The following is a 25,566-nucleotide window of genomic DNA, read 5'->3' as shown; positions in this document are numbered from 1 at the left end:
ACTGTTTGTTAATGAACAACCAGACTGTGGGCGCGTAGCCGATGGTGTGCGCGTGGAAGTGAATTTGTGTGTGAGTGTACGTGCGTGTGTGAGAAGTATTGCCCGCTTCCTGTTGGTGTATGGTGTGTGATGTTGCAATTTTACCACTGACCGCATTTCACAGTATCATTACGGTATTACAGTAGCCTATTCATTATGGTGGGAAATATCTACGCAGGCCTACATTTACTCGAGTAATCAACTTTGAGGTAGGATACTTGTACTTATTCGAGTATTTCATTTGCTGTTTTTTTTTTGTACATTTGACAAATAAAATCAACAAACTTTATTATAAATTAAACTACCTGGCAGTAAATAGAGTAATTATAATTTTACTAGCTGCAACATAAACATGTCATGTTTATGACGCTTACACACTGATCCATCAATGATTACAATCCACTATAGCCTACTATTCAGAAATGGGCCATTCTATATAATGAGTACTGGTATGGTATTTTAGGTATTTTTTGTTGTTTGTGGCTAAGTCGATAAAAAAATGAATGTAGGAATTGAAAGTTGTATTTGTAGTGTAATACACATCTTATTCACCCACTCTACCTCACTGCACACTTAAAACTAAACCTTAAACAATTTGGACATTTGTGTAATATACCGGTAGTGTTGTGGATTTATTTTTTATTTTAGTATTTTTATTTTAGTGTATTTATGGTGCTTTATAGCATATTATATATACACACCGATCAGCCAAAACATTAAAACCACCGGCGGGTGAAGTGAATAACACTGGTCATCTTGTTACAATGCAATGTTCTGCTGGGGAACCTTGGATCCTGGCATTCATGTGGATGCTACTTGACATGCTCCACCCACCCGAACACCGTTGCAGACCAAGTAAACCCCCTCATGGCAACGGCACTGGTCGATGGCAGTGCCCCCCCAGCAGGACAATGCACCCTGCCACACCACAAAAACTGCTCGGGAATGACGCGAGGAATGGGACAAAGAGCATTTGAGGGACGTGCTGTTATCCCAGAGGTACCCCCAATCCACGATGGATGCTCCTCGGACCGGACTTGGCTCTGACCTGTCAAGGCATGAACACTGGACCTCTGGAGTGTGTCCTTTGGTGCCTGGCATCACGGCGTTACTTTCAGATCTTTTGAGTCTTATGGGTTGTGAGGTGGGGTACCAACACATCTTACAGATGTAAGATCAGATCATTGCTACTGGGGAGTGCTGTTGCCATGAGTGGTTTTAATGTTTTGGCTGATCAGTGTATATATATGCAAAGAAAGAATGCATGAGTATTTACTTGAAGGACTAAATCAGATTTGAGGGGGTATTCTCATCACCTGATATTGCTATTTGCTGTTTGCACACTTTGTCTTGCATATTTGTGGATGTTTGCTTCCCATCTATCTATCTATCTATCTATCTATCTATCTATCTATCTATCTATCTATTACTACTTTTACTGAAGTTACAGAGCTTCTTGTACTACTGACTATTCACTAAAAACTCTATTGCTTGTGTTATAAATAATGACAGATCTATATGCTGTTTAAAGCAGTTTTTTTATTAATTAAGACAGCAGGCACACAGAGGCATTAAGCAATTTATGCTGAAAGCTAAAAAAAAAAGCAACTAATTTCAAACATCATCAGCTATCAAGAGCTGATTTGTCAAACAAGTGATTAACTAAATTAAATAGGCCAGAGGCTCCTTACAGTTCCAGCCTCTCAGTCGTAGAAATTTACTGCATAGTTTTCTTCACTGAGGCCCAATGATTAATTTATTAACAATAGCAAAAATAGCATCTATATTGCAGCTAAAGCAAGATTATAATATGGAAATCAAATGGCTTGGTGCGAGAATGGCCTAAGTACTGCTGTCTTTCGTCTTTAGAGTTCTTCACTGGCGGCTCTCAGTCCTAAAAGGATAAAAAGAAAGAAAGAAAGAAAGAAAGAAAGAAAAAAACATGTGCTCTGAGTTTCTAGTGTGAACCTGTCCAGTTAAAAATATTCACTCTCCACCAGGGGGCCTCCTGTATTTTTGGAATCATTGCAACAAGAGAGAGACGTGATAATAAAATGTGCTTTTTAGAGAAATGGACTGAACCTACCATAGTTTTCTGTGGCAGCCCTAAAAGGAAAGAATAAAAAAGGAATTTAAACAGTGAAATGTGACCTACCATATCATAAACAGACAATCACTTTATCCTTTAAATTGCACTGAATAGATTTTATGTGGTCATATGTGTGACCTAAAATATAAGCACTTCCAGTGAGTAATGCAGAAACCTGTTTTGAGATAATTCTGTGTCTCAGTTTAACAAGTTGTGTGATCAGTGAACATGTTGAGTCATACTCACAATGCAGATTACCAGCGCTACCACCACAATCAAAAAGAGGACTGCAAAATGACAACACAAAGCTGTCATGTTGGGACAAGGTATGACTTTCATATCAAGTTATGCAGTTCAGTAGTGACAATATTAAACTGACAGTCAGTGCTTTAGTTAGATACATACCACCGCCAACAATGAGTCCATTACGTGCACGGCCGGGGATCTGCTTCTGGACACCTAAAGAAAAGAGAAAAATCAAAATAGCATCAGATTTTATGGTGATTTCATGATGACAGACACAAAGTTGCAGTTACAATATAGCAAGAGTTTAGTGTAAGTTTACGGTGAATGATGTAACCAGCTATCATCCCTACTTATCGAGCTCCACTAGTCTTACAAATAGGTGTATCAGAAAAAACTCACACACCATTCTCTCTCCTGATACACCTTTAAAGAGACAGTTCACCCCAAAATAAAAAAAATACACATTTCCTCTTACCTGTAGTGCTAGCTAGATTGTTTTGGTGTGAGTTGCAGAGTGTTGGAGATATCGGCCATAGAGATGTTTCTCAAATATAACTGAACTCGATGGCACTCAACTTGTGGTGCTCAAAGTGCAAAAAAATAAAAATACATTTGATAAACTCAACAGCAATATCTCATTCCAGAAATCATGACCCGGTTACTCAAGATAATCCACAGACCTTGTTGTGAGCAGTTTCATGTAGGAACTACTTTCTTTCTACCAAACTACGACCATCAATCAAATCATAGTTCTAAATATTACATACTATTTCTGTTAATAGTTGCCCCTAAATCCTACACACTGGACCTTTAAGAGTTGGATAGGCATGCTGTGGACATGTCCCTACCAATATCCAGTGACTACTTAATTGTCCTCTGCAATAATTTTGATCAAAATTAAATGTTCTTCTTCTTTTAATCTGGGCAGCAGAGCAAAAAACAACGGACGCGTTTCAGCTGTAAGCCTTCATCAGCGTTGTGACCAGGTGGCAATGATGATTGCTCTGATGCCCAGATTAAAAGATCTTTAAAAGGACATTTGTGAGTGCTGGCCTCCTTTGATATTTTTTATTTTTTTGTGGCCGTGCACCTCATTCATTTTTTTCTATTTGAGTGTGCTCACGTGTTTGCTTTTTTAGTCATGTGGTTAACACATTACTTCCTCTAGGACCTATTCCGCTACCCTGGAAATCCAGAGTTCTCGCGAGAGCACAATTTGAATTTGCTCAGCGAGCCTAAATCTTTCTAGATTTGGGTCTGGATTTCCAGGCTACTATTCCGCCTCCCTAACGTGACATCACTGACTAGCTTCACTTTTTCTTGCCATTGTGTGAGACTGTTGCTGGGCCCTTCATGTGGCTCTCAGCATACCTCGCTGGTCAGAACTCCCTTGAGCACTGACCAGCGAGGTACAGGATGTTAGTCAGAGCACAAAGGAGCTCCCTGCCTGTGGTTCCCAAAACCAAGCTGAGGGAAGCGGCTTTGGGCTGCACATTATCAGAGAATTTTATTTACATTTTTGTGGACAGTTATAGGCAGAAGTACTTCCAGTTAGTTTCAGCTTTCAAACTCAGAACAATGAAGAGTGACATACAGCCACCTCAACTGTCTCTTGTCCAGACAGTCCCAAAACATACAGCCTGAATAATGTCATGCACAATGCAATGCGATATTTGTCAGTAACATAAGCATAAAAATTTTATTGTCATTATCAATTTTACTATTATTGTTAATATAAATAGGCCTATAAATAAATGATTATAAAAAACAGAACTGTTCCACACACAACAGAGAAAAAGTCACAACTTCACAAACTGTAAAGACAGGATATTGTAAGGTAGGTTTCTCTCTCCTGTCTTACCTATAAACTTACTAGTTACTGACTAAATTATCAAAGAGCTGTGGGTGAAGTAAGAGCATGGGGACAGCTCCTCTGGGTAACCTGATGTTCTTTTTCGGACATTAAAGTGGATCAGGCAATCATAACTCTCATTGCCTGCATGTGAGGTGCGCGATATTGAATAGTTCCACATTTAACGTAAAGAGCAAAATAAAACGTGTAAACAATATTTGAATGTAGTTAACATTAAACTGTGTCGAAAACCCAAGACAATCTACTGGATACGTCTTCACGAGAATAAATCTCATCTTACAATATATTCCACTATATTAGATCTATAGAACAGGCCTGTTGCAGGAGACTCCACAGAGGAGCTTGGCTGTGCACTAGGCTGTAAGGTCTGCATCGATGGTGATGAAAGCAAAATCATTTAGACGTACCTACTCATTGTTGAACACACAGAGAGGGCCTTAACTGGGAGAGTTAATGCTTTAGGCCGACATATAATTATGATTGATGAAAATCATGTGGGCTGTTAGGGTGCTCCCTCTTGCGCTGGTGCCATACGCACAGCGCGTGTCTGTAGCAGCTGCTGTGTCTTCTCAGCAGTGGCATAGCACCAAATTCTGGGCCCTATGCATAAGCAGTCTCTGTGGACCCATGTCTGTGTCAGGCATCTTTTTATTTATTTATTATTTATTCACATTGTAATCTAGGTGACATGATGTTACCTGTATGGATTCTGTCACTGTTAGGAATGCGTTATGTTTACCTACTGTAGAAAGGTCTGTTATGGCAGTTACTGAGTTTTCCCGCAGGCTAATGTCAGTGAATGTGTTAGGCTACTTTAATTTCACAGATAAGAAACAATAAATTGTGTAGATAATAAAGCCTCCACAAAAATAGCATTTTAGGTCCTGTGTATGATTTATCCTTCGGGGATTTATACTAAATCTCTGCTAGGCTAATTTATACAATGTAAAATGCCATAGGCTTGTTCTAATAACGTTAGCATGTTGCATTTGGTTGGAAAACGTGTTTAGTATTAAGACAGTTGTTTTGTCAGTGAACCTTGTGAGCTGTAATGGAGCTGAATTTTGTAACGTTACCTTCGTTAAATGTTGCTGTTGTTCCTGGCTTCATATGAGTAGAGGAAAAGTCCACTGGCCACTAAGCTAATTTATACAATGCAAAATGCCATAGACTTGTGCTAAAAACATTAGCATGTTGTATTTGTGGGGAAAATGTGTCCAGATAAAGACAAGTGTTTGTCTGTGAATGCTGCGAGTTATAGTGAAGCCGATTTGTGTTTGAAATTGTCTCTATTAAGCCATGTTTAAAGTGTGTTTTGAATCAGCTAAACTTAACAGCACTTCACAGAAACCCCACCGCTGGCTAGTGTTTTGGAGGTGTAACTGCAGAGTGACACATACAGCACCACACAAGTATAAATGCTTACAACAGCATAGGCCACATGCGTAGGCCACATGCATAGGCTACGGCATAGGTTGTGCCGCACAAGTATAAATCCGAAGTGCAAATGCCAAATGCCAAGGAGTGGGAGTTGCTGAAGTAGATGCTAGTGCAGAGAACAGCTTGTAAAGCAGACAGGTTTGTTGTTTTGGCGTTGGCTATGGCCCACAATAGCCTGTGTTAAAGTTAAAGTATAAAAAACCAGCAAAACGACATCATGCCTCATTGTTAAGGGACGCTACAATATTTATTTATTTATTTGCTTATAGCCTCACAAACAATAAAACAGGCCACTTGATGTTAGTGTTACTAAACTCCTTTTTGTTTCCACTACATGAGCTCACCTGGTCTCATGTAGTCAGTAGCATTAACAGGAGAGGGTGAGGGACTTGCTGCTTCTCCACTCTTTGTGCCTGAAATGGAGAGCCACATATGGTTCGTAATGTTAGGTCACATTGACAGGTAACATTTAGGGCTGTCAAAGTTAACGCATCAATAACGGGTTAACGCAAATTCCTTATAACGCCACTAAATTTTTGAACGCACGTTTGTTCTATACTTTTGACCCTCGGCCCACCCTGTAGTTTGAGGAATCGGGAAGCGATTTAATGTTACATTCAGGTCAATATGTCCATCTGTTGTTGCTTGCTGGGCTTGAGCTTGTCACGGTATGTTTTTAGCATATTTTTGGAGTCTGCAGAACCTTTTGGGTTGTTATAGAGAATATTCCGGACAGTCTTTGTCATGGTTTTGGATAGTTGCAGTAATAATTAACATGCATTTGCAAAAAGCAAGCACATTTTTCCAATCCCATGTTGATGAGAGTATTGAAAACTTGAAAAATGTCCCATTAAGGTACATTTAGAACAGATAAAAAAATGTGTGATTCATTTGTGATTAATGGTGAGTTAACTATGGACAATCATGCAATTAATGGCACTTTGCATGACATCGTTGCTATGATGCTGATGATTTTTTTATGTGAAAATACGACAGCCTGAAATCTAAGCAACATGTTGATATCAGATTAAACCATCCTTAAACAGTTGTGCACCCAGGATTGACATAGCCATAATTCAACCATCTAAAAGTGCCACATTGATCACCATGATCGTAAGTCTGAAATTATTCCATGTATATTGGTTTACTAAGTTGGCCTAAGGTAACTTTTAATCCTCTGAAAATGACAGTGAGCATCTGGCATTAACATTACTGTCTTCCAATGGCTCAGATTTTAAGATAACTGTGAAGCCAGTGCTGTCATGTGAAACTTGAGATGGTGTTGTTGCTACCAAACCTATCATGGCAGCTTATTGGAAAAAGGGGCTAAGTGTTTTTACAGCGAGATCAAGATCAGTTTCTTTGTGAGCTCGCCTTTTCTCACATCTGTAACATTAAAAGGTGCTCAAAATTTCCTGAATGAGAAATCACAGACTCCCTGCTTAATATGTGTTCCCACGAATTATAAAATGAAACCTACGCCCTTGCAATCAACTGGAGACTGAGTGTATAATGTGGCAGGAGGTGAGCCAATTCAAAGAATAACAAAAAACAGACTGCCTCTGCTCATCTTGAAGGAAAACATTATTATAAAATCATTAAAAATTTATGGGGAAAGAGCAGAGGCACCTTTGCACAGAGACATTGGCATACATCTCATTTGGCTGAACACCTCAGCTTAACAATTTCACGAGGGAAACCCTGATAACTTTTTTTCAGCATCATTCCAATGAATATATCTCGATGAATAGTTGTGAGTGTCTGCACAATGAAATGTTGTCATTTCAGTGCTGTTGAAACAGCAGTTACATGTAGCCCCAAAGTTTAAAATATGTTCTCATTTCAACCAATGCTGTCTCAAATTTAACTTTCCAGAAAAGCTGCAGAGATTCATGCTTAATACACACACATGTAATACATACAGCATGGAGAGATGTCCACTATTTGTCCTTTAGTATCTTCCACGTCGATTTTTCTGACATCCTCTGAACAGTAGATGGTAATGTTGGATTGGTCCTGGCACACCACACAACTCATAGGACCAGGTGGAGAGATTACGGAGCATTCTGGTAATGAGTCATTGAGGCCTCTCTTGAACAAAATATTGTTCTGATCAGTCTCATATATGGTCAGCAACTTCGGGCATCTGTCCTTGTCCATGCAGGTGAAACACTTAGCTGGAGTCAAAACAGATAAACACACTGATGAGTAATACATATAAACAGCCAAAGAGTCAGTGGATTAAATGTGTGTAAATTAGATTTTGAGATGAAAAGTTGTTGCTTTTGTATTACTGGAAATGGTAAAAATGATTTGGTTCAGTCAGTAGGTTTACAAAATGTCTTACACTTTTCATCTGCTGCAGGTTGAAAATATCAAGTTGTTATGAAAATGCATTATTCCTCAAAAAATTAATTCAGATTCTATTATAAAAAATAAATTTTAGCCTCTATTTAAGCCAGTTGAACCTAAACAAACACATGGGTGCACTGTTGCCTGATGCTGAAGTAAATTCACACTCTTCATGACATACCAGGAAAACCCCCAGAGACAGGAACACATGTGAGTGCCACCCAACATAGCAGATACACTGAAAATACAGACAAAACAAATTAAAAATGTATTTTCCACATCAAGATAGTATTGATTACTGCACATTATAACTGAGACACAGAAATAACTTGAGAATTATACAGTCACTGGCCACTTTATTTGACTATAATGCACAGGAACTGAAGGAACTGATGGATTACATTTCACCAAAACTGTTTCATTTATTTTTTATAATTTCATATGATAATTAACCAACCCATAAAGTCAATTTCTATGATGCCCACAACTTTTTTAATTAAATTTTTTACACTGTCAGAGGCGGTGGTGATACGTCTATAATCAGAATCAAAAATATTTTATTGATCCCAGAGGGGAAATTATGATTCGTTACAGTGGCTCCGATGTAAAGAACAGACAATTATTAGACGTAAGAATAAGAGTCTGAAAAAAAGTGTGTAAATATAGAGCAATAAATACAACTAGAAAAGGGATTAAATGTGCAGAAAAACAAAAAAATAATGTGTGCATTATGCTACCGGGATTAACGCTAGGACTTAAGATGTAAAAAAGAAAACAATAAAATAAAATATGTATCGTCACTGTGCTGAGGCTGTCAGTGTGAAACTTTAACTACAATATATACATCAGTAGAATAAACAACAATATAATTAGAGTAAGCATAAGAAACAAATGATAAATTTGTTTTAGTATTAACGTTATTAAGGTCATTAAGGTCATAGTTAATGGTAGTATTGTACTAGACTGCATTATACTGAGAGATGTTTCTAATATTCTGCCACCCTGACATACGTAAATGTTTTACAAACCTCTCAGTATAATGTAGTCAGTGTATAACTCCATCTTTGACATACACTTGAATTCACACATTTGAGAAAATGTCAGCCAACATTATAAAAATTATGGCTGAGCTGTAGCATTAAACTGCAATAGATAAAGTGGCCACTGACTGGTTATTATATAGTGATTATAATACGGCATATTAATGTGAAGGTAAAAATAATTCAAATTGAAATTTAATTACATTTCCAGTGCCTCCCAGCAGCTCTTCTCCTGCGTTGGTTGCCGTTTCTCCTGCTTCCAGGACCCATTGGTGGACCTTTTGGTTTTGCTGGGTTTCCCCAAGTATCCATCTTAGTGCAGCCTTCTTCTCCTGCGACCTCTGCATCAGGTTGCTTCTCTAAAATGTCTGCTTTCAAAACTTTGTCACTTTTCTCCTCTGAGCTGCTCTCTGACCAATCCTGAGGTGGAAAGTTGGGGTTTTGAAACACAGCCTGAGATGGCAGTTTAATAAACGCCCCCTCAGCAGACACAGGGCGTGTCGCTGGATAAACAGCATGCTCAAGCACTGACGGCTGTGACCAGATCTTTTTCACCATCACAGAGTAATGAAAGCTGTCTGGTTCGATCTTGGGAATTGGCATCACAAAGCTGCCCTTATCTGCCACAGGCCCACTACTTTCATTGTAATAATCAGTGAACCTGTGCTCCATGTTGGAGGAAAGGCCAGCATCACTGTCGGGAGGAAAAAAAATAAATAAATAAATGAAACTAATTAGACCTAATTACCAAGATTTAGCCACATTCATGAAAACAAATACAATAAGGGGCTAACATTACAGTGACTCCAGCAATTGCTGGTTGAACAGTGACAGGACACTCAGATTCATCCACACAATAAGAGAACAAACATACCCGCTCTCCTGGGTGTGTGCGCCCTGCCCGCCTTAAAGTGTAAAAAAAATGAAAACAGTAACATTACTATAAACAGTTATTATTTACAAAACATTCCGTTTTTTATTTTTGTCTTGAGCGTGTCTGAGAATCAATTACCTGAAAAAAATTCTAATCAGGCTTATTTTTTGTTCACTTTTGAAAATAATCTCTTAAACTGATAAAAAGTTCACACTCTAATGTTGATCTGTAAAAAAGCCCTGACAATAAAACACAACAGTAATAATAATGATAATAATACAGTTAGATAAAACCGCATAAAGGAAGGACTGCAACTGCCTGTGTAGGAATGTAAACTGCAAATGCGACACAGTTGCTTCTCCATTGTTTTTTCCCTCACTCTTAGTTTGTTACAGACACAATTTCAACTTTGAAAATATGACCAAAATCACTTCTTTGGTCACTGAAGTTAATGAAATATGCAATTTGATCAAAAACTAAACGAGTTTATTCCAAAGAAGACATAGACAGATATCCTGTTTGAACCAGTTTGCAGGCATGAATGAATGAAGCATGCAGCAGGCCCTTAAAATGAGCTCAATAAAAAGCTTTTCTACTGTCCGCCTGAAGCATCAGAAAATAGGAAGTAAATAAACAAACTTACTTTGTGGATGAGAATGGAAAATATAATCCGTTGGGTGGGTCATTTTTGTCAAACTGAGCAAGAGTCCAGATAAGCTGTTCTTAGTGACTTCCCTTGAATGAAATCAGCAATCAGGAAATGAACGGCAGCAATATATAGGGCCTTCTTCTTATAATACGACACCACCATCTGGTGGCTAAGTCTACTCCTCCCAGGCTGATGTAATCGTTAACAAATGTGTCCCTAACTGCACTGAAGAAGCATCAAGTGAATAATAGCGTTTCCTCTTTCTTCACCCTGTCTCAACACTATCTCGGCCTACTTCTATTAATCCCTTTCACTTTCCATTGGTTGTTGTCTCTGCATGTGCAACTTGTTTCTCACCACAGTCATTACATCGTCGTGTCGAATCATCATCTATAGCCTAATGTCGCCGACATTGTCTCTATTTTTAGACCTTGTACATCTGTAGAGATGTCTGCACCAAATTCCTGATCTCATGACGTTACAGAGACTGTTCCGCCTGGCGGGGCTGTAACCAGGGTTTTAGAAATACAGAGGTCAAGTAAAAACGCTTATGAATAAATAAAAATGCATAAATAATAAAAAGGGAATAAAAGGTTATAAAAAAGGCTGAGTCAAAGGTCCTCTAATGCTCTCCTAAACCTAAAAAGTCTCTAGACTGATCAAATAGGTTTGTTTTTTTATAATTGAAATGCTGTCAAGTCTTCACTCAACCTTGAGTAACCTTAATTAAATAATGTTTCAAAGCACAATACCTCACAAATATGTTGATGTTCTGCCAACCTGCGCTGGTCTGTCATGGTGACGAGGGAGCTGAGCCAGAAGGCCAAGCTTTTGATTTACTGGTCCATCTACATCCCAACCCTCACCTATGGTCATGAGCTCTGGGTAATGACTGAAAGAATGAGATCGTGGATACAAGCGGCGGAAGTGAGTTTCCTCTGTGGGGTGGCTGGACTCAGCCTTAGAGATAGGGTGAGGAACTTGGACATCCGGAGGAAGCTCGGAGTAGAGCTGCTGCTCCTTTGCGTCAAAAGGGGTCAGTTGAGGTTGTTAGTTGATCTGATCAGGATGCCTCCTGGGCGCCTCTCGCTGGAGGTGTTTCGGGCACGTCACACTGGTAGGAGGCCCCGGGGCAGACCTACAACATGCTGGAGGGATTACATATTAGTGATGGGATACGCGATTCCTTTTACTGACTCGAGTTTGTATGAGTCAGTCACTAAAGTGAATCAGGTTTTCGGGTCACTTGAGTCAGTCACCCAGAGTGAGCACACTGCTCAGGTAAGAGAGGGGCTCTCCGAGCAGGGAGAGAGTGCAAGTGAGCTTTATACTGCCGGTGAGCTGGGAGTTGGAGCTACTGAGTGAGTGAGTGAGTGAGTGAGTGAGTGAGTGAACAGTTCGTTTTCTGTAGCCTGGGCCTGTGATACAGCTCAGCCCAGGGCAGTTGAGTTAAAATAAAGACCAGAGCTGTTGCTTTTCCCACTGGGCTAATACACATTAACACATTAACTTGATATATTTACATAAATGCAGTTAACAATTGCACAATAGTCGCATGTTGTCTGGTCTCCTTTTTGCAAGTAGCTTGCAGTAGCAGGGGAGAGTCAGTGAACGAGTTAAGAGAGAGAGGACTTGTGGTAAAGACTGTATCTAAGGAAGTGAGTGATTTGTCATTTTGGTTGCTGCCTGTCATACAGCTCAGGGCAGGGAGGGGAGGGAGTGTTGAAATTAAACAAAACCAGAGTTGTATCTTTTCCCACAGGGCTAACACAAATGCAGTTAGAATAACAGTTGCGTGGCATGTTGTCTAGTCTCCTCTTTGTAGTTAGCTTGCAGTAGCAGGGGCAAGTTTCCGAATGATTCGTTCATGACTCGCACAACACTATTGGCCTGGGAACACCTTGGGGTCCCCCAGGAGGAGCTGGAAAGTGTTGCTGAGGAGAGGGACGTCTGGGGTGCTTTGCTTGGCCTGCTGCCCCCGCCACCTGGCCTCGGATAAGCGGATGAAAATGGATGGATGGCTGGATGGATGGATGGATGGATATCACTCCAACAACAGCTGCATATTTGATCACATATGGGAAACAGGACAGTAAAAGTTAAAAAAAGGGAAATATAGGCAAGAGTACATTTTGTTTGGTTTCACATGATAAGATAAAAGGATGATAAAAGGCAAAGCTTGTGTCGTAAGATGTCAGAGCAGATTATGGAAAACAAGAATTGTCTTGACTTTGCTGATGTGGTATGCTGTCGTTAAAACAGGAAGCTGTCTCATCTGCTTTTTGACGTGATGAAACTGCACCATTTGAACAAGACTCAACGAACAACATCTTGGTACAATGTCATTTCTGGAAACAAGAGAGCAATATTACCAGCCAGTCACTGTAGTAGTAGTAGTAGTAGTAGGCTCACTTAGCATTCAAGTAATAGAAATAGTTGTTGAGACATTTCACTCAAAACCACAAATATCAACCTTATGGTGGTGCTAAAGAAAATAAATAATAATAAATAATGGTTATTTATTTATGTTTTCATTTTTATTTATCATTATTGTAGGCCTAAAGAAATGCTTACATTCTCCATTTGTAAAAATGTGTAGCCTATGCACTGAATAAATAGTTTTAACATTTCATCAACTACAATGTGCATCATACGCCTATCCTCTCAGTTCTGCCAAACCTCAACAGCAGCAGCTAGTCTTGAGCCTCTCTAGCTAGGCTAGCAAAGGATTCCTGCCAAGTAACAGTTCAGGGAGGACCCAAATGCAGAGTAACAAGCAGGTTGAAGTTTTGACAAAAAGCGAGCTTTAATGCAGCTGAAAAAAAACATCCAGAACAAGCAGGTAACTGAAAGTCCACATGAAAGCAAAACCAAAACTAAACTGAAAATCAACCGGGGCAATACGATGAAGTCAGGCCAAAAAAACATATCAGACAGACAGGAAACAGGGCAGGGAACGACGCCAAGAACACACAGATGAACAGAGGACGAACTGATAAGGAACACCCATATACATACGCAGAAAACTAATCACAAGAACGAGACACAGTTAGAGTTGGAGGACACAGGCGAAAGGAGGGAAATGGGGATTGGCTAACAACAAGGGTGTGGAGGGGAACACTGGGAACACTTGTAGTCTGAGTCCTCACGGACTTCAGCTGTATGTAGTGTGATGTAGTGTGATGTATTTACTGTCATCACGTAAAGTCTGCGAGGGCAGACTGCAAGTGGCTGACAGACAGCCCTTGAGACCGTTTTACTCGTTGCCATGGAAACGTTAAACTATTGCTGCTGTCATATTCATGTCATATAAGTTGATGAACAGTGCCTTCTCATCTGTTCCTGCAGATAACAAGATATTAATCCCATGTTTGGCCTTTTTGTGACTGAACAAAATGTAGGCTATTAATACATCCCTTTATAACATACAGGCTACAGACAGTTAAAATCAGAAATGTTTAAAAAAGGACAGGAGTATATCTCAATACATTGGGTATTACTAACATTAGAAGACCTTCTTTTGTGTTTTTAGGTCAATTACAGCCTATACTTATACATATAAAATTTTCGTAGACCTGCCTATCAATGACTATTTTACACATTCATAAGTTGTTGTTTTTTCAGCAGTTGAAAGACCCACAACATCAAGTCCATATTGCAATGAATTGTGGGTTATTAAATCAGTGAAGTCTGCAACCCAAGCAAACTCTCTGGAAGTCTGCAGTAAGCCCGCTTGAGGCTCCTTGTAGACTGGTTGAACTGTAGCTTTGGGCACCCCTAAGCACTCCCAGACTTCCTGGGAATGCGCCTGCAAAGTTAGCAAGTCTGCAAGTGGGGTGATGTGCGGACATTAGGATTCAGCCATACAGTACAGGTGTGAGGGGAAGACTCTTGGAACAGGGAAGGACTAACAAGACAGGTGTGACCAAAAACAGGCGGGAAAACACACAAAGATAGGAAGTTGGTGTACATAGCACACAGATCTGGTACTAAAAGGTGGAGCTGTGAACACTGCAGTCTGTTTATTGGTCAATAGTGGACGTCACTCTGCACAGGGCTGAGTTGTGGCGTATGTAACCACTGTTCATACTGTAAAAAGGTTTACATATGTTAGTAGACTGTAACTATAAAATGAAAGGATGTTTTTATATGACATACAGTTTTAATAATGAGTGGATCTTCAAGTGTTTCAAAATGTATATTAATTTTGACCGAATTATGTGAACTGCATATATGCTAATCCTCAAAGTGTTGTGGAGCGTTGTTCCTGTGGGCTCGGGCAACACTAAACCCCTGAACTTGCCTTAGAAGGACTAAATGCACAAACACGCTATTTTAAATATCCCATCAAAAGAAACTCTCACTGCAGCCTGTTCTATTTTGTTCTGAAAATGTAGGTGTGCAACCCCGTTCTGTGGACGATAAAAGAGGTGCAGATTGATAAGGAGGAAATACACTGAGTGCTGGACAAGGAGACTGAGTGACATCAACCCCGCCCATATTTAAGAGTACTGTCTGCGGTGGAAACGCTGAGCAGACCTAGGGTTTAGGTACCATGTCTGAAGGGTTACTTTTGGTTCCAAGAGTACCATACCGAAAGTTTTTGGTGGAAACGAGGCTATAGGCTCTAAATTTTGCTTAAAGCCCCTTTAAAATATTTCAGTATGAACCAGAGATGGACCGACATTGCCATCCTGATGCAAAACAACTACAAACAGTATGGGCTCATTGTTTGATAATCTGTCCATGTCTCATTTAAACAGTATAACTGAGCACATTATGTATGTATAAGCTACTAAGTGGCTCCTGTATTTTCCACCTGGTCATTGGCTTGAAAATATCCCCTCCCCCTCACCCTGACTGCATCATCTTCATCCCCACAGTCACATGTCCTGCAATCTGGAAATCCATCGGTAAAAAAAAACAAAAAAAAAACTTTTTTTTTCCTTCCAGAATCTGTCTTGAGAGATTACATGTCCTGTTATCAGATATTTTCTACTCTTGTTTGTTTAGTTCATGGTTTGTTTCTCTTTTAAGACCTGCAGCACTCAGGTGTGCCTGCTTCGCTGAAGGCCATGGACTGGATACAAGAAGGCGTGGAACAGGTTTAAAGAGAGGAAACTATGTCAACTCATGTTCAGACCTGACGCGGCTGCTTTTCCTCTACAGCGAAAAGGTAAGCACCTGAGAAGCTCTCTATGGAAAAACACAGAACCTTGATTAATTCACTTTTATAACATTTTAGAGCAGGTTTAGAAGGTTGAAATTGCAGTAAAAATTCCTCTGGTGAAAAATATGTTAAGCCTTTAATGTGTCCACTTGTAATTATACTTTTTCTAACATCCTCTGTCCGTCCTTTGTGAATGTTATTTGCTGTAAGACGACTGTAGTCTCTCAGATACTATGAGTATAACTCTCAAGCTACTGGCTGGAACTTAACCATTACAGTGTTTTTTTTTTAATGTGCTGCCAACCTCATGCTCCAGCTAATGCTAAGACAAACTATTTTTTCTCTTGTGGACTTACCAGTTTGTCAGCTTTTTTATCTCCCTGTTATACAACAAACAGCTACAAGTGTGTGTGAAATGTGCTGCAGAATGCTGACTGGAGGCCACTCTTGTGTTAAAGTTCCTAAAAAGATAAACATGTCTGTTTAGATCAGCTCAGGGGAGCTGTTATTTACACAACAGCCTCGGTTATGGTTCATTCATATGGTCCCTGAGGTGAGCAGCTCTCTCGTATTATTTATTCATGTTTGTTTTTTTATTTTATTATTTTTGTAGGTTACTTAAGGATTCAGGATATCCTGGTTCAAGGCTTTTTGAATCTCTGCCCACATCGTAACTCTAATTAGTTTGGTGATTCAAATATTGATTCAAATAAAGTCAAACTTAATGACAGTTTGGTTGAATTACCAGGTTTTTTAACTTTGAAGTGTGACACACACTCAGTCTTACTCAACTGAGGTGGCACTCCCTTCCTGGGAATGCTTATTACTGCTCATTTGAAGGCTTCACTCATGCTGAAAAGACACTTGAATGGGGGATACACGTAGAAGCATTTTCAATTCATACACAGTGGCTCTGTGGTTTAGTAGAAACCTGGTGAATTTCACAATGTTTGCAGTTGATTTTATGAGTTCATTGAGACTGTTAGTGGTGGAAGAATGTCTAGTTGTTTGACTTAACCTATTCAGAACCCAATTATATTTCAGACATGCAAAAATGATTATCGTGGTTGGTACTCTGAATGCAACCATGAATTATTAGCAATTAATGTTATTAAGTACTTTATGGGGTATTTTTTCTGTCCATTCCAATGGACTGGAAATCTGAACCATGTACCTAGTAACCACAATAGTCTAAACTTCTGCTATACCCTAAATTTCTGATTGTACCAGAGACACACACGTCCCCCATCCATTCCAATGGATGAATTGTTTTATGCTGGATTAAAGCCATACATCTTTCGTTTGATATTTTGACATTTAAAAGCAAAAAACATCTCTTGTTTGCTTTAAAAACTGTTTAAACAGAAATGATGTACTTTAACCATAAGCGGATTATGACACCATGGGCCCCTAGGCCTGCTGGACGTCCCAGCAGGTCAGGTCCAACATGCTGTTGTCGGTCCCCACAGAGCTGAAGGGTCCGTATTGCATAGAGTACTGAGCTCGTCCTTTCGCTATACTGAGGGGATAAAAACACACTTAAAATATATCATTATAGTTTCTTTCTTGTGACATTTTCAAAGTGAATGTTTAGACTGTTCCTGTTCAAAGATGTAAAGTTAATAACAGAGACTTCACACAGAGGCTCTGGTTTAGGGGACCCCGGAGCCCTTGGGCCCCAGGATTTTACACCCATAACTTTAAACTATGCCCATTTTCAGAATTCATGTTATTCCTATGGTCTAAGACAGTCCAAAAACATTAGTAAACATGAAAAACTGAAGTGCTAGAACTCAAATTTGTGACATCATAGGGTATCAAGTCTGGAGCTGCTCCACTGGCAATGAATTGGGAAATATGTTGCCGTAAAACTTCAATTACTAGTCTGGGCTATTATTCGCTTAAATCCCTGAACTCAACAGGCTTATATTTGGGACAGGCGTCTATAGGACAGGCCTTTAGTTCCTTTCACACCAACACAGTCAAGTTGTTTATTTGAACCACTATGACTATTACTATTATTATTACTACACATTAGGCTTTGAATAACATATGAATTATGTGTTAAGACACTTGTTTGACGGCACTCTGCATACCAACACAACACCACTTTATCCTGTTAAAACAATATTCATCACTTGGATACATTTTTATAAAAACCCTTGATTGTTTTGATCAGTGGACCCTTACGGACTAAATGAATGTAAATAACCTACCATGCCGATAAATCTGAATTAATTACAGTCTTCTCTGGTGTTCACAGTTTCAGTAAAATAAACTGAACCGAACTAACACTGTGTAGCATCTCCATACTGACAAAAGTTTAAACATTAATATTTATATACACGATCTAAACAGCTTACTAATATTAGCTCAAGTGGGTAGTCAACAATCCGGTTTTATACCTCCGAAGAACTTCTATAAAATAAACTGCTTGGTAGCCAGGTGTCTAATTGAGGCAGGCCTTTTGGTGAAAATATGTGGCCACACCGGGCTAGCAAAATAGACTGGGTGTTTAATTGGGACCAGGCTTTTTGATTTAAGTTTTATGGTAGATGACACTGAGACACCAGGGGAATGTTCTGAGTATATGGGCACAATTTCTGTTTCATAACTAAGAACACTACAATGGAATAAAGCTCATTTGGGTATAAAAAAGAAAACAAACATTCTGTGAGTCCACAAAATCAGGCTCCCATTTATTTTTTATGGAGCAGCTCCAGCTCTATACTCTACCACACGTTTGAGACTGATCTGGTTTCTGGCTTTGAGAGAGAGTAGCTCATGTTCACAAATGTAGATTGAACTTTACTAGACCACTGAAACAACACATTGGAAGTTCCTTAAATTATGTGTCGTTCCCCTTAATAGATGAAAATATGCCTTGAGCTTTTTCCTTGCCTCACAGTTGGCCACACTTGTTAAAAAAAGGGAGTGTGGCTGTATTCCACTTTAGATGATAGAACACTGTGATTGGCTTATAGACATCCAAATACGTCCGATGGATAGAGTCAGATGGCAGTCATAGTAGATCTGGGAAATTCACATCCATTGGAATGAACGGGGGATGTGAAAAGATTACGTAAAAATGGCGTAAAAATGAAAACTAAAAAAACAAAGTGAAGTCCTGCATTCAAAGTTGTACTTCAGTAGACAAGTATTAGCAGCAAATTGCTATGAGTATCAAAAGTATTCATTAGTATTAGTATTCATTTATGTGTATGACACACTTGATTGTTTATTGTTGTTGAAGTTAAGTGAATCACAACTTCTTTGTATACTGTTGTATAGTTCCATCTATAAAATTGTATATTGTATTAGCAGCTCATATAGTTTATATTTAAACCTTCATTTTTGAACTCTCAAATAAATCCAGTAGTTTAAAATTTACAATATTAACCCATTTAACTGTAGTGAAGCTGAAGCATAAAGTAGCATTGAGTTGAAATACTCAGTACTTTCCACCATTGGAGACCGTTTTGACTCTTAGCTGTCTGAGTAAGCTTAAAAATGTACCTGTTGCACAATGCTGCTTGGAATTTTGCTTAATATGAGTTGCCTGCTTAATATGACTCACCTGTTTGGTTCTTTTTATAACCATAATCATAAAATTAGCTCCTCTCTGAATCGTTCTTGCACCAGAGCTCTGAACACTTTAGTATTATGTAAGGTGACAAAGAGGAAAGTCCCCAGAATCCCAGCAGCATTTACAAAACACAGGAAAGCTGCACCAGCAAACAGAAAAATGCAATGTTCTGCTGGGGAAACCTTGGGTTCTGACATTCATGTGGTTGCCACCAGACACACTCCACCCACCTAAACACCACTGCAGGTGGTACGTCTAGGTACGTCCCCTTATGGCAGCTGCAGTCCCCAGTAGTATTGGCCACTCCAGTAGGACAATGCACCATGCCACACCACACCAGTGGCTGGAGGATCATGACAGAGACCTCAAGGCATTGACCTGGTCTCCAAATTCCCCAAATTCCCCAAATCCCCTATAGGACACCCCACAAAGGTCCTGTGTTCATGCCTTGACAGGTCAGAGCCAAGTCCGGTCCTAGGAGGACCCACCGTGGGTCGGAGGTACCTCTGGGGTACCAGCACTTCCCTCAAATGTTCAGTCAGATTGGGATTGGGGGATTTGGAGACCAGGTCAACACCTTGAGCTCTTTGTCCCATTCCTCGGGTCATTCCTGAGCAGTTTTTGTGGTGTGGCATGGTGCATCGTCCTGCTGGGGGGGCACTGCCATCGACAAGTACCATTGCCATAACGGGGTTTACTTGGTTTGCAACGGTGTTCGGGTGGGTGGAGCGCATCAGGTATATTGTTTGGCCTAAGCTTCAACGTGACTATTAACATGAACTCACCGTCACTCTCCAGTCCTTACAGTGTGGCCCAGATGGCGTACTCCACCGGAACTATCGCAAAGGGCTGTTTTGGGAAGGTATACAAGGAGAAATACAATGATACCTGGGCTGCTATAAAGAGGGTCCCCCAACAGCTCATCAGTAGGAAAGACCTGGAGAGAGAGTGTAAAGTGTATAAGTACGTACAAGTGGTTTTGTTAATGTTTATTAAGTTTTTGTAAAATAACATTTCGGGGAAGCAGCATGTACTTAAAATGCAATTTAAGCGTGTTCCAACATCACTGGACCTGACTACATTAAATGGCTTGATTTTGTATTACCTGACAACATTTTACTAAAGCTAAGTTACAGAGTTTTTGGGATGAGATGGTTTCAAATCATTGTGTTTTATTTAATGCTGATTTCTCCATTGCTCTTTCTCTCCATGACTTGGTACCACCGATCTGCAGCAAAGCAAATCATCCCAACATAGTGAAGCTTCTGGGCAACATAAGTCTGAAAGACGGAAAATGGGTTATTCCTCTAGAGTTTATCTTCGGAGAGGACTTGGAGACGACCATCTTCAAAGCATCAAAGTCTAAAATAACGGTGAAGTTATGATCACAGCAGACAAAAAGCACATGATTCAAGGTGACACTATGGATAGCAGTTAATTACAGTAGAGCCTAGAATACAAAATAGTAGTAAAACCACATGTGCTTTTTATAAAGTGTGTAAAGTCAGGATCACATTTCATGATTTAAAGTCTGAGTATGAGCACAATTTGGCAATAATGACATGTTTTTTAATCCCGAGACATCAAAGCACACAATAAGGCAAGTCACCATGGACATTTGGGACATGTCCTGTTTTTGTAGAGTGAATTAGTTTAAGATAAAAATATCCTTCATATACTGTTAGCATGATATTATCTCATTGTTGAATTTTAGGACTAAAATCTGCACAAATCTAAATCTGAGTTTGTACAGTAGTTCACGTCACACCCTATTAACTTCAGGCCTGTTTCAGACAAGCAGTTTCATTAAAGCCTGAAGTAAAAGGGCGTGCAACTTAACATCAAGGAAACGACTTGCTTAATATGAGGAAGTTGGATTGAATATTATGTGGGTGATACTTGATGCCAGTCCAACTAACCTTGATCTCAAATTTCCGTCTCTGCAGTTATCTCCGTCTGTTAAAGGCACTATCATTGTCGGCATGTGCGAAGGGTTGGCGTTCCTCCACTCCAGAGATATTGTCCATCAAGACCTCAAGCCTGAAAACATCATGGTGAGTGGAGGCCTGCGCTGACTGTCAGCATACTGTACGAAGGGTTCATGTCAACTTGTGAATGTCATGATCTAGTACAAAACTGGGACTCAGTTGCAGAGAAAAACACATAACACCAAAAACAGTTTATCAAATCCAGATCTTTACTTAGGAGGTCAGGAGTCAAACATGTGCGCCGGATGCTCTCTTAGGTATCGAAATTTGGCGCTGAATGATTTAACCTGACTTGATACTTGGTAGTACCCAAGTAATTTGGTCAGTATCCTTTAAAATATTGACTGCAGTACTTAACCCTAGTTGTAGGAAACATACGCTTGTTCTGTGGGCCCATAGATGTGGAAGATCTGTATAATTTTTTATACCCATAGATTAATTTTTTTCACTTCATGTGGCACTGAGCAACTTACATAGGCATCAGTGGGGGCCCGCCTTAAACGCTGCATCTGGTTCTCTTTATACATCCATGGTATGGTGAAGTAAAGTCTCACAGAGCTGCTAGCATGGCTGTAGACTATGGATAGAAGCTGGAGATGAATGACCACCTTACTGTATGTTATCCCATTTTTAAAATTCTGATATTTGTTTTGTAATTTTGTAAAAGATGATATTTCAAACACTAACACTTAACACATTTGTCTTTCAGGTGGAGCATGACACCAACAGAGCTGTCATCATTGACCTGGGACTGGCTAAGTTCTTCCGTTTTGGTCTCAACTCTGCCATAGACATGGGGAACGAGGCCTACTCAGCCCCCGAGGTGCTGCAGAGAGGCAGTCAGAGGGACCAGCGTTCAGACGTGTGGGCCATGGGTAAGATGATTGCTGAGCTTTGTGCCCGGATTCGGCTGTACACACCCAGCGTCTGTCCTGCCAAGATTAAGGAGATCCTTAAGGATCAGCCATACTGTCATGCTGTGTGTAGAATGGTGGACGCCGATCCTTCTCTGAGGGCATCCATGGGTGGGGTCTTGAATGAGATACGAAAAGCCGCAGGTGCAGGTGTCGCCAACAATGCATCTGTTCAGAAAGACCACCTTAAGCTACCTTCACCTCACACAAATGCCAGAAACCGGTCTCCGTCACCTGTGAACAGAGGTGCATCTCCAGCGAATAGAGATCCATCGCCAATGAACAGGGCTCCATCACCGTTTAACAGGGATGGCCAATGAACAGGGCTCCATCACCGTTTAACAGGGATGCATCGCCAATGAACAGGGCTCCATCACCATTTAACAGGGATGCATCGCCAATGAACAGGGCTCCGTCACCGTTTAACAGAGATCCATCACCACACAATGTGTCTCCATCACCGCTGAAATGGGAGCGCACACCCAGACCAGAATTCAAAGCTGTGCGAGCACAAGCTGCAGCACACATCTCCCCTCAGAGGCTAGAGGACAAGAAAAAAAAACAGGCTCTGGTCCCATCAGGCGGATCTGACATCACACAAGACCTCATGAAAATGAAGTTGTACCAAGAGGCTGCCAAGGATCTGCCCTGCAGCCTGCCCACAACGGGGAGGGTGGTTGTGCGGCGCTTTCAGGAGAAAGATGGGGAGGTTGAGACATGGGAGCAGAAGGAGGTGGTGACTCGTGGTGGGAAGATAGTCAAATTTGATGATATCAAGTTTAATAGCAAGTAAGATTAAGAGAATTTATTAAGAACTTTGTCACCTCAAAAAGGATTGCATGTGCTGGTTGAATGGTTGGTGCTGGGTCACCTAACTTTTGGTATCTTCTTAGGAGAGCATGTAAAACACACTTCCATTGAGTAAAAAGTAAAATGAGATTGAAGGGATACTTAGCGGATTTTCAACCAGCTTTGTATCATAATAGGATGGGTAATATGTGTAAATGAACTGTGATAAATTTCCCTCAGTCTTACCAGCGGCCAGATCTCCCTGCTCATCCCTCAGCTCAAATCCACTGGATGATACTTTTCATGCATCCAGCAGATTTTTGCTGGCTCTAGGGCTGTTGCTCAAACTACAAACTGTAGCCTACACATTTTTGTCAAAGGCTGGGACACAGCCTGACAGGACCTTTTGGGTACTTTCTAATGATGGGCAGCCGATGTACAGCAAATCATTTTAACACAACTCGCCACCACAGGGCTGTAGGCTACATAGGAATCTTAAAATGTCGTCTGGTTGTGTTATTGGGAGCCAGAAATTGGGGCGGTATTAAAAGGACTGTTGGATTTCTCTGTAACGCTAACTTCTTAGTGCATTAGCTAACATTAGCTTTCGATAGCAAAACAAACCGGAGGAAACTGTTCAAGTGTCGTCCTCCTTTGTAAGATTGGCATAATAATCGACCACAAAGCCGGCCCACCTTCAGCAATCCTATCAAATCATCCATCCACTGAGTGAGAGCGTACGGGTCGGCCAGTCTGGTCCCATTGGTCAGTGTTCACTTTTTCAAGTTACACTCGCTGTTCCAGAGAGTGAGTGACCTGACATGGTGCGTTCATAAATTCTACTACTCTACTTCAGAAACATATTTTAGTGCACTGTTTGACTGTTATGTGAAAATTTGTGAACAAGAAGTGGGCACCATACTGTTTCCTGTATTGCAAAAATGGAGGCTGAAAATTCTGAGATGAAATGGTAAAACTAAGCAGCACAGATCAGATATGAACCAAGATTCTGTTACTGCGTTGCCCATTTCTTCCTTTAAATGTTTTCAGAAACATATCTTTGCGTACCGTTTCACTGTAATTTGAGACCCTTTCTTTTTTTTACCAGTCAGCTGCCTTATTGTTTCCTGTGGAAAAACGGCCAGGCTCACGTTATGTCACTTACCAGCGGGAGCATTAATTGGTCTGGTGTGGTGCAGTGCATTCTGGTAGTTGTAGGTTTTCTACTTCTTGAGCAAAAACAAATGCCACAACCCTCTTCCTCAGTTTCCTCTGGTCATGTAGCACCAAGTTTTAGAAGTATTTGCATCTTTCTACTGCACAGACAGCCAAGTTTTGTAAAAAATATTTCTAGCAGTTCTTCAGGCTACAACAGGTGTCTGTTTTTCTCACACACAAAAAAAGGATTTGAAACCAGTTACAAACTTGGAAACACAGTAAGGCAGTTTAAAGCAGTAATAAGAGGACATCGTGTACTGGCTTTGGATGTGCTGTAACATGCTAGTCATCCGTGTCATTTACTTGCCAAGAAAGAAATATCTGCAGGCATGAACAATTATCTGTGAATGTTTTTTTTAGCATCTGAATGCGTAAGACTGTGAACATGGCTCATACATTATGTGTATGTTTCTGTATATAAATAAATTCTGAAATCTCACTTGCAGAGATGGGTTTTGTTATTTGATTTGGGGGTTTAATTGTTGTTAGGCTACTGTATTAATAGAAAATCTGAGCAGCAAACACTAGGCCTATAGACTAGCTGATGGTTATGTAGAAAAGTGGTTACTTTTCTGTAGCTAATACATTATTGTAATGTAGAGTCAGTAGCATACAAAAAACAATGAAGTACAGATTTTACTGGTATTTATTAGCTCCAATATTAATGACTTCTAAATGGCTTAACTTATGAGTCACATGCTTCTTTTATGGTCATGAAAGTCTCAGGCTGATGACCACATTTCAAAATATGATGTTATTGCGAAATACCTCAAATGTTTCTTGCTTGTTTGTACATCTCAAACTTGTTATATGATTTCAGCTCGGTGGAAAGTCAGGTCATGGGCAACGAAAGTGACTTTTTAGGTGATCCAAATAAGATGTAATTTGTGAAGCACTTTACTCTTTAGTCCATAGCTCCTGAACTGTGAGTTGTGGAAGCTGAAAAACTTGATTTTTTGATTCAGACTGGTAAAAAGATTTTCTGTCATTTTGATTCTGTGGCAAAATGACAAATTCATCCCATCTTCTCCAAACTTGGTTCACAACAGTCTGATCTTTTAACAGTTAAAACTTAAAACAACATACGCTCAAGTCGAATTCAAGCACCCAAGGAACTTTCATAATCTTACACCTGTAGGTAGATATGATTCTGATTGATTTGAGATTGTGTACAGGTCCCCCTTACTGGGCATGATTAAGTTTTTTTTCCAAAAATCCTTATTTCTATAACCACCTCAATGCCAAAATAAATTTTGGCAGTGTATCTTTCTGCAAACATGAACATCTGTGCGTTATTAT

General features: G+C 40.0%; 2 protein-coding genes across 6 annotated transcripts; one reads left to right on the top strand and one right to left on the bottom strand.

The window, feature by feature from the left end:
* The first annotated feature begins 158 nt into the window (after nt 1-158).
* On the top strand, nt 159-24,731 carry zmp:0000000881 (serine/threonine-protein kinase dyf-5). 3 transcript variants are annotated; one of them, XM_050046583.1, is made up of 6 exons: nt 159-248; nt 15,640-15,778; nt 20,157-20,321; nt 20,593-20,731; nt 21,305-21,412; nt 22,056-24,731. In XM_050046583.1, exons 3-6 carry the CDS (start codon nt 20,176-20,178, stop codon nt 22,578-22,580), a joined length of 918 nt encoding a protein of 305 aa, XP_049902540.1. In that variant the 5' UTR covers nt 159-248; nt 15,640-15,778; nt 20,157-20,175; the 3' UTR covers nt 22,581-24,731. The 3 variants fall into 3 exon arrangements, with proteins under 3 accessions (XP_049902540.1, XP_049902541.1, XP_049902542.1); XM_050046584.1 differs by lacking the exon at nt 159-248 and having other exon boundaries at nt 15,624-15,778; XM_050046585.1 differs by lacking the exons at nt 159-248; nt 15,640-15,778 and adding an exon at nt 15,956-16,325.
* Nucleotides 1,591-11,486, bottom strand: LOC126391680 (uncharacterized). Of its 3 annotated transcripts, XM_050046580.1 has the most exons (11): nt 11,355-11,486; nt 10,597-10,688; nt 9,954-9,984; nt 9,283-9,773; nt 8,221-8,277; nt 7,610-7,864; nt 6,032-6,100; nt 2,534-2,587; nt 2,375-2,415; nt 2,126-2,145; nt 1,591-1,933 (listed from the first exon to the last, which is right to left on the bottom strand). In XM_050046580.1, exons 2-11 carry the CDS (start codon nt 10,637-10,639, stop codon nt 1,915-1,917), a joined length of 1,080 nt encoding a protein of 359 aa, XP_049902537.1. In that variant the 5' UTR covers nt 10,640-10,688; nt 11,355-11,486; the 3' UTR covers nt 1,591-1,914. The 3 variants fall into 3 exon arrangements, with proteins under 3 accessions (XP_049902537.1, XP_049902538.1, XP_049902539.1); XM_050046581.1 differs by lacking the exon at nt 6,032-6,100; XM_050046582.1 differs by lacking the exon at nt 10,597-10,688 and having other exon boundaries at nt 11,355-11,466.
* Nucleotides 24,732-25,566: the final 835 nt, after the last annotated feature.

Source organism: Epinephelus moara, chromosome 6 (assembly GCF_006386435.1).
Source record: "Epinephelus moara isolate mb chromosome 6, YSFRI_EMoa_1.0, whole genome shotgun sequence".
NCBI lineage: Eukaryota > Metazoa > Chordata > Actinopteri > Perciformes > Serranidae > Epinephelus > Epinephelus moara.
Note: the sequence above shows the minus strand (reverse complement) of the source record. Positions and strands in the feature narration are given on the sequence as shown.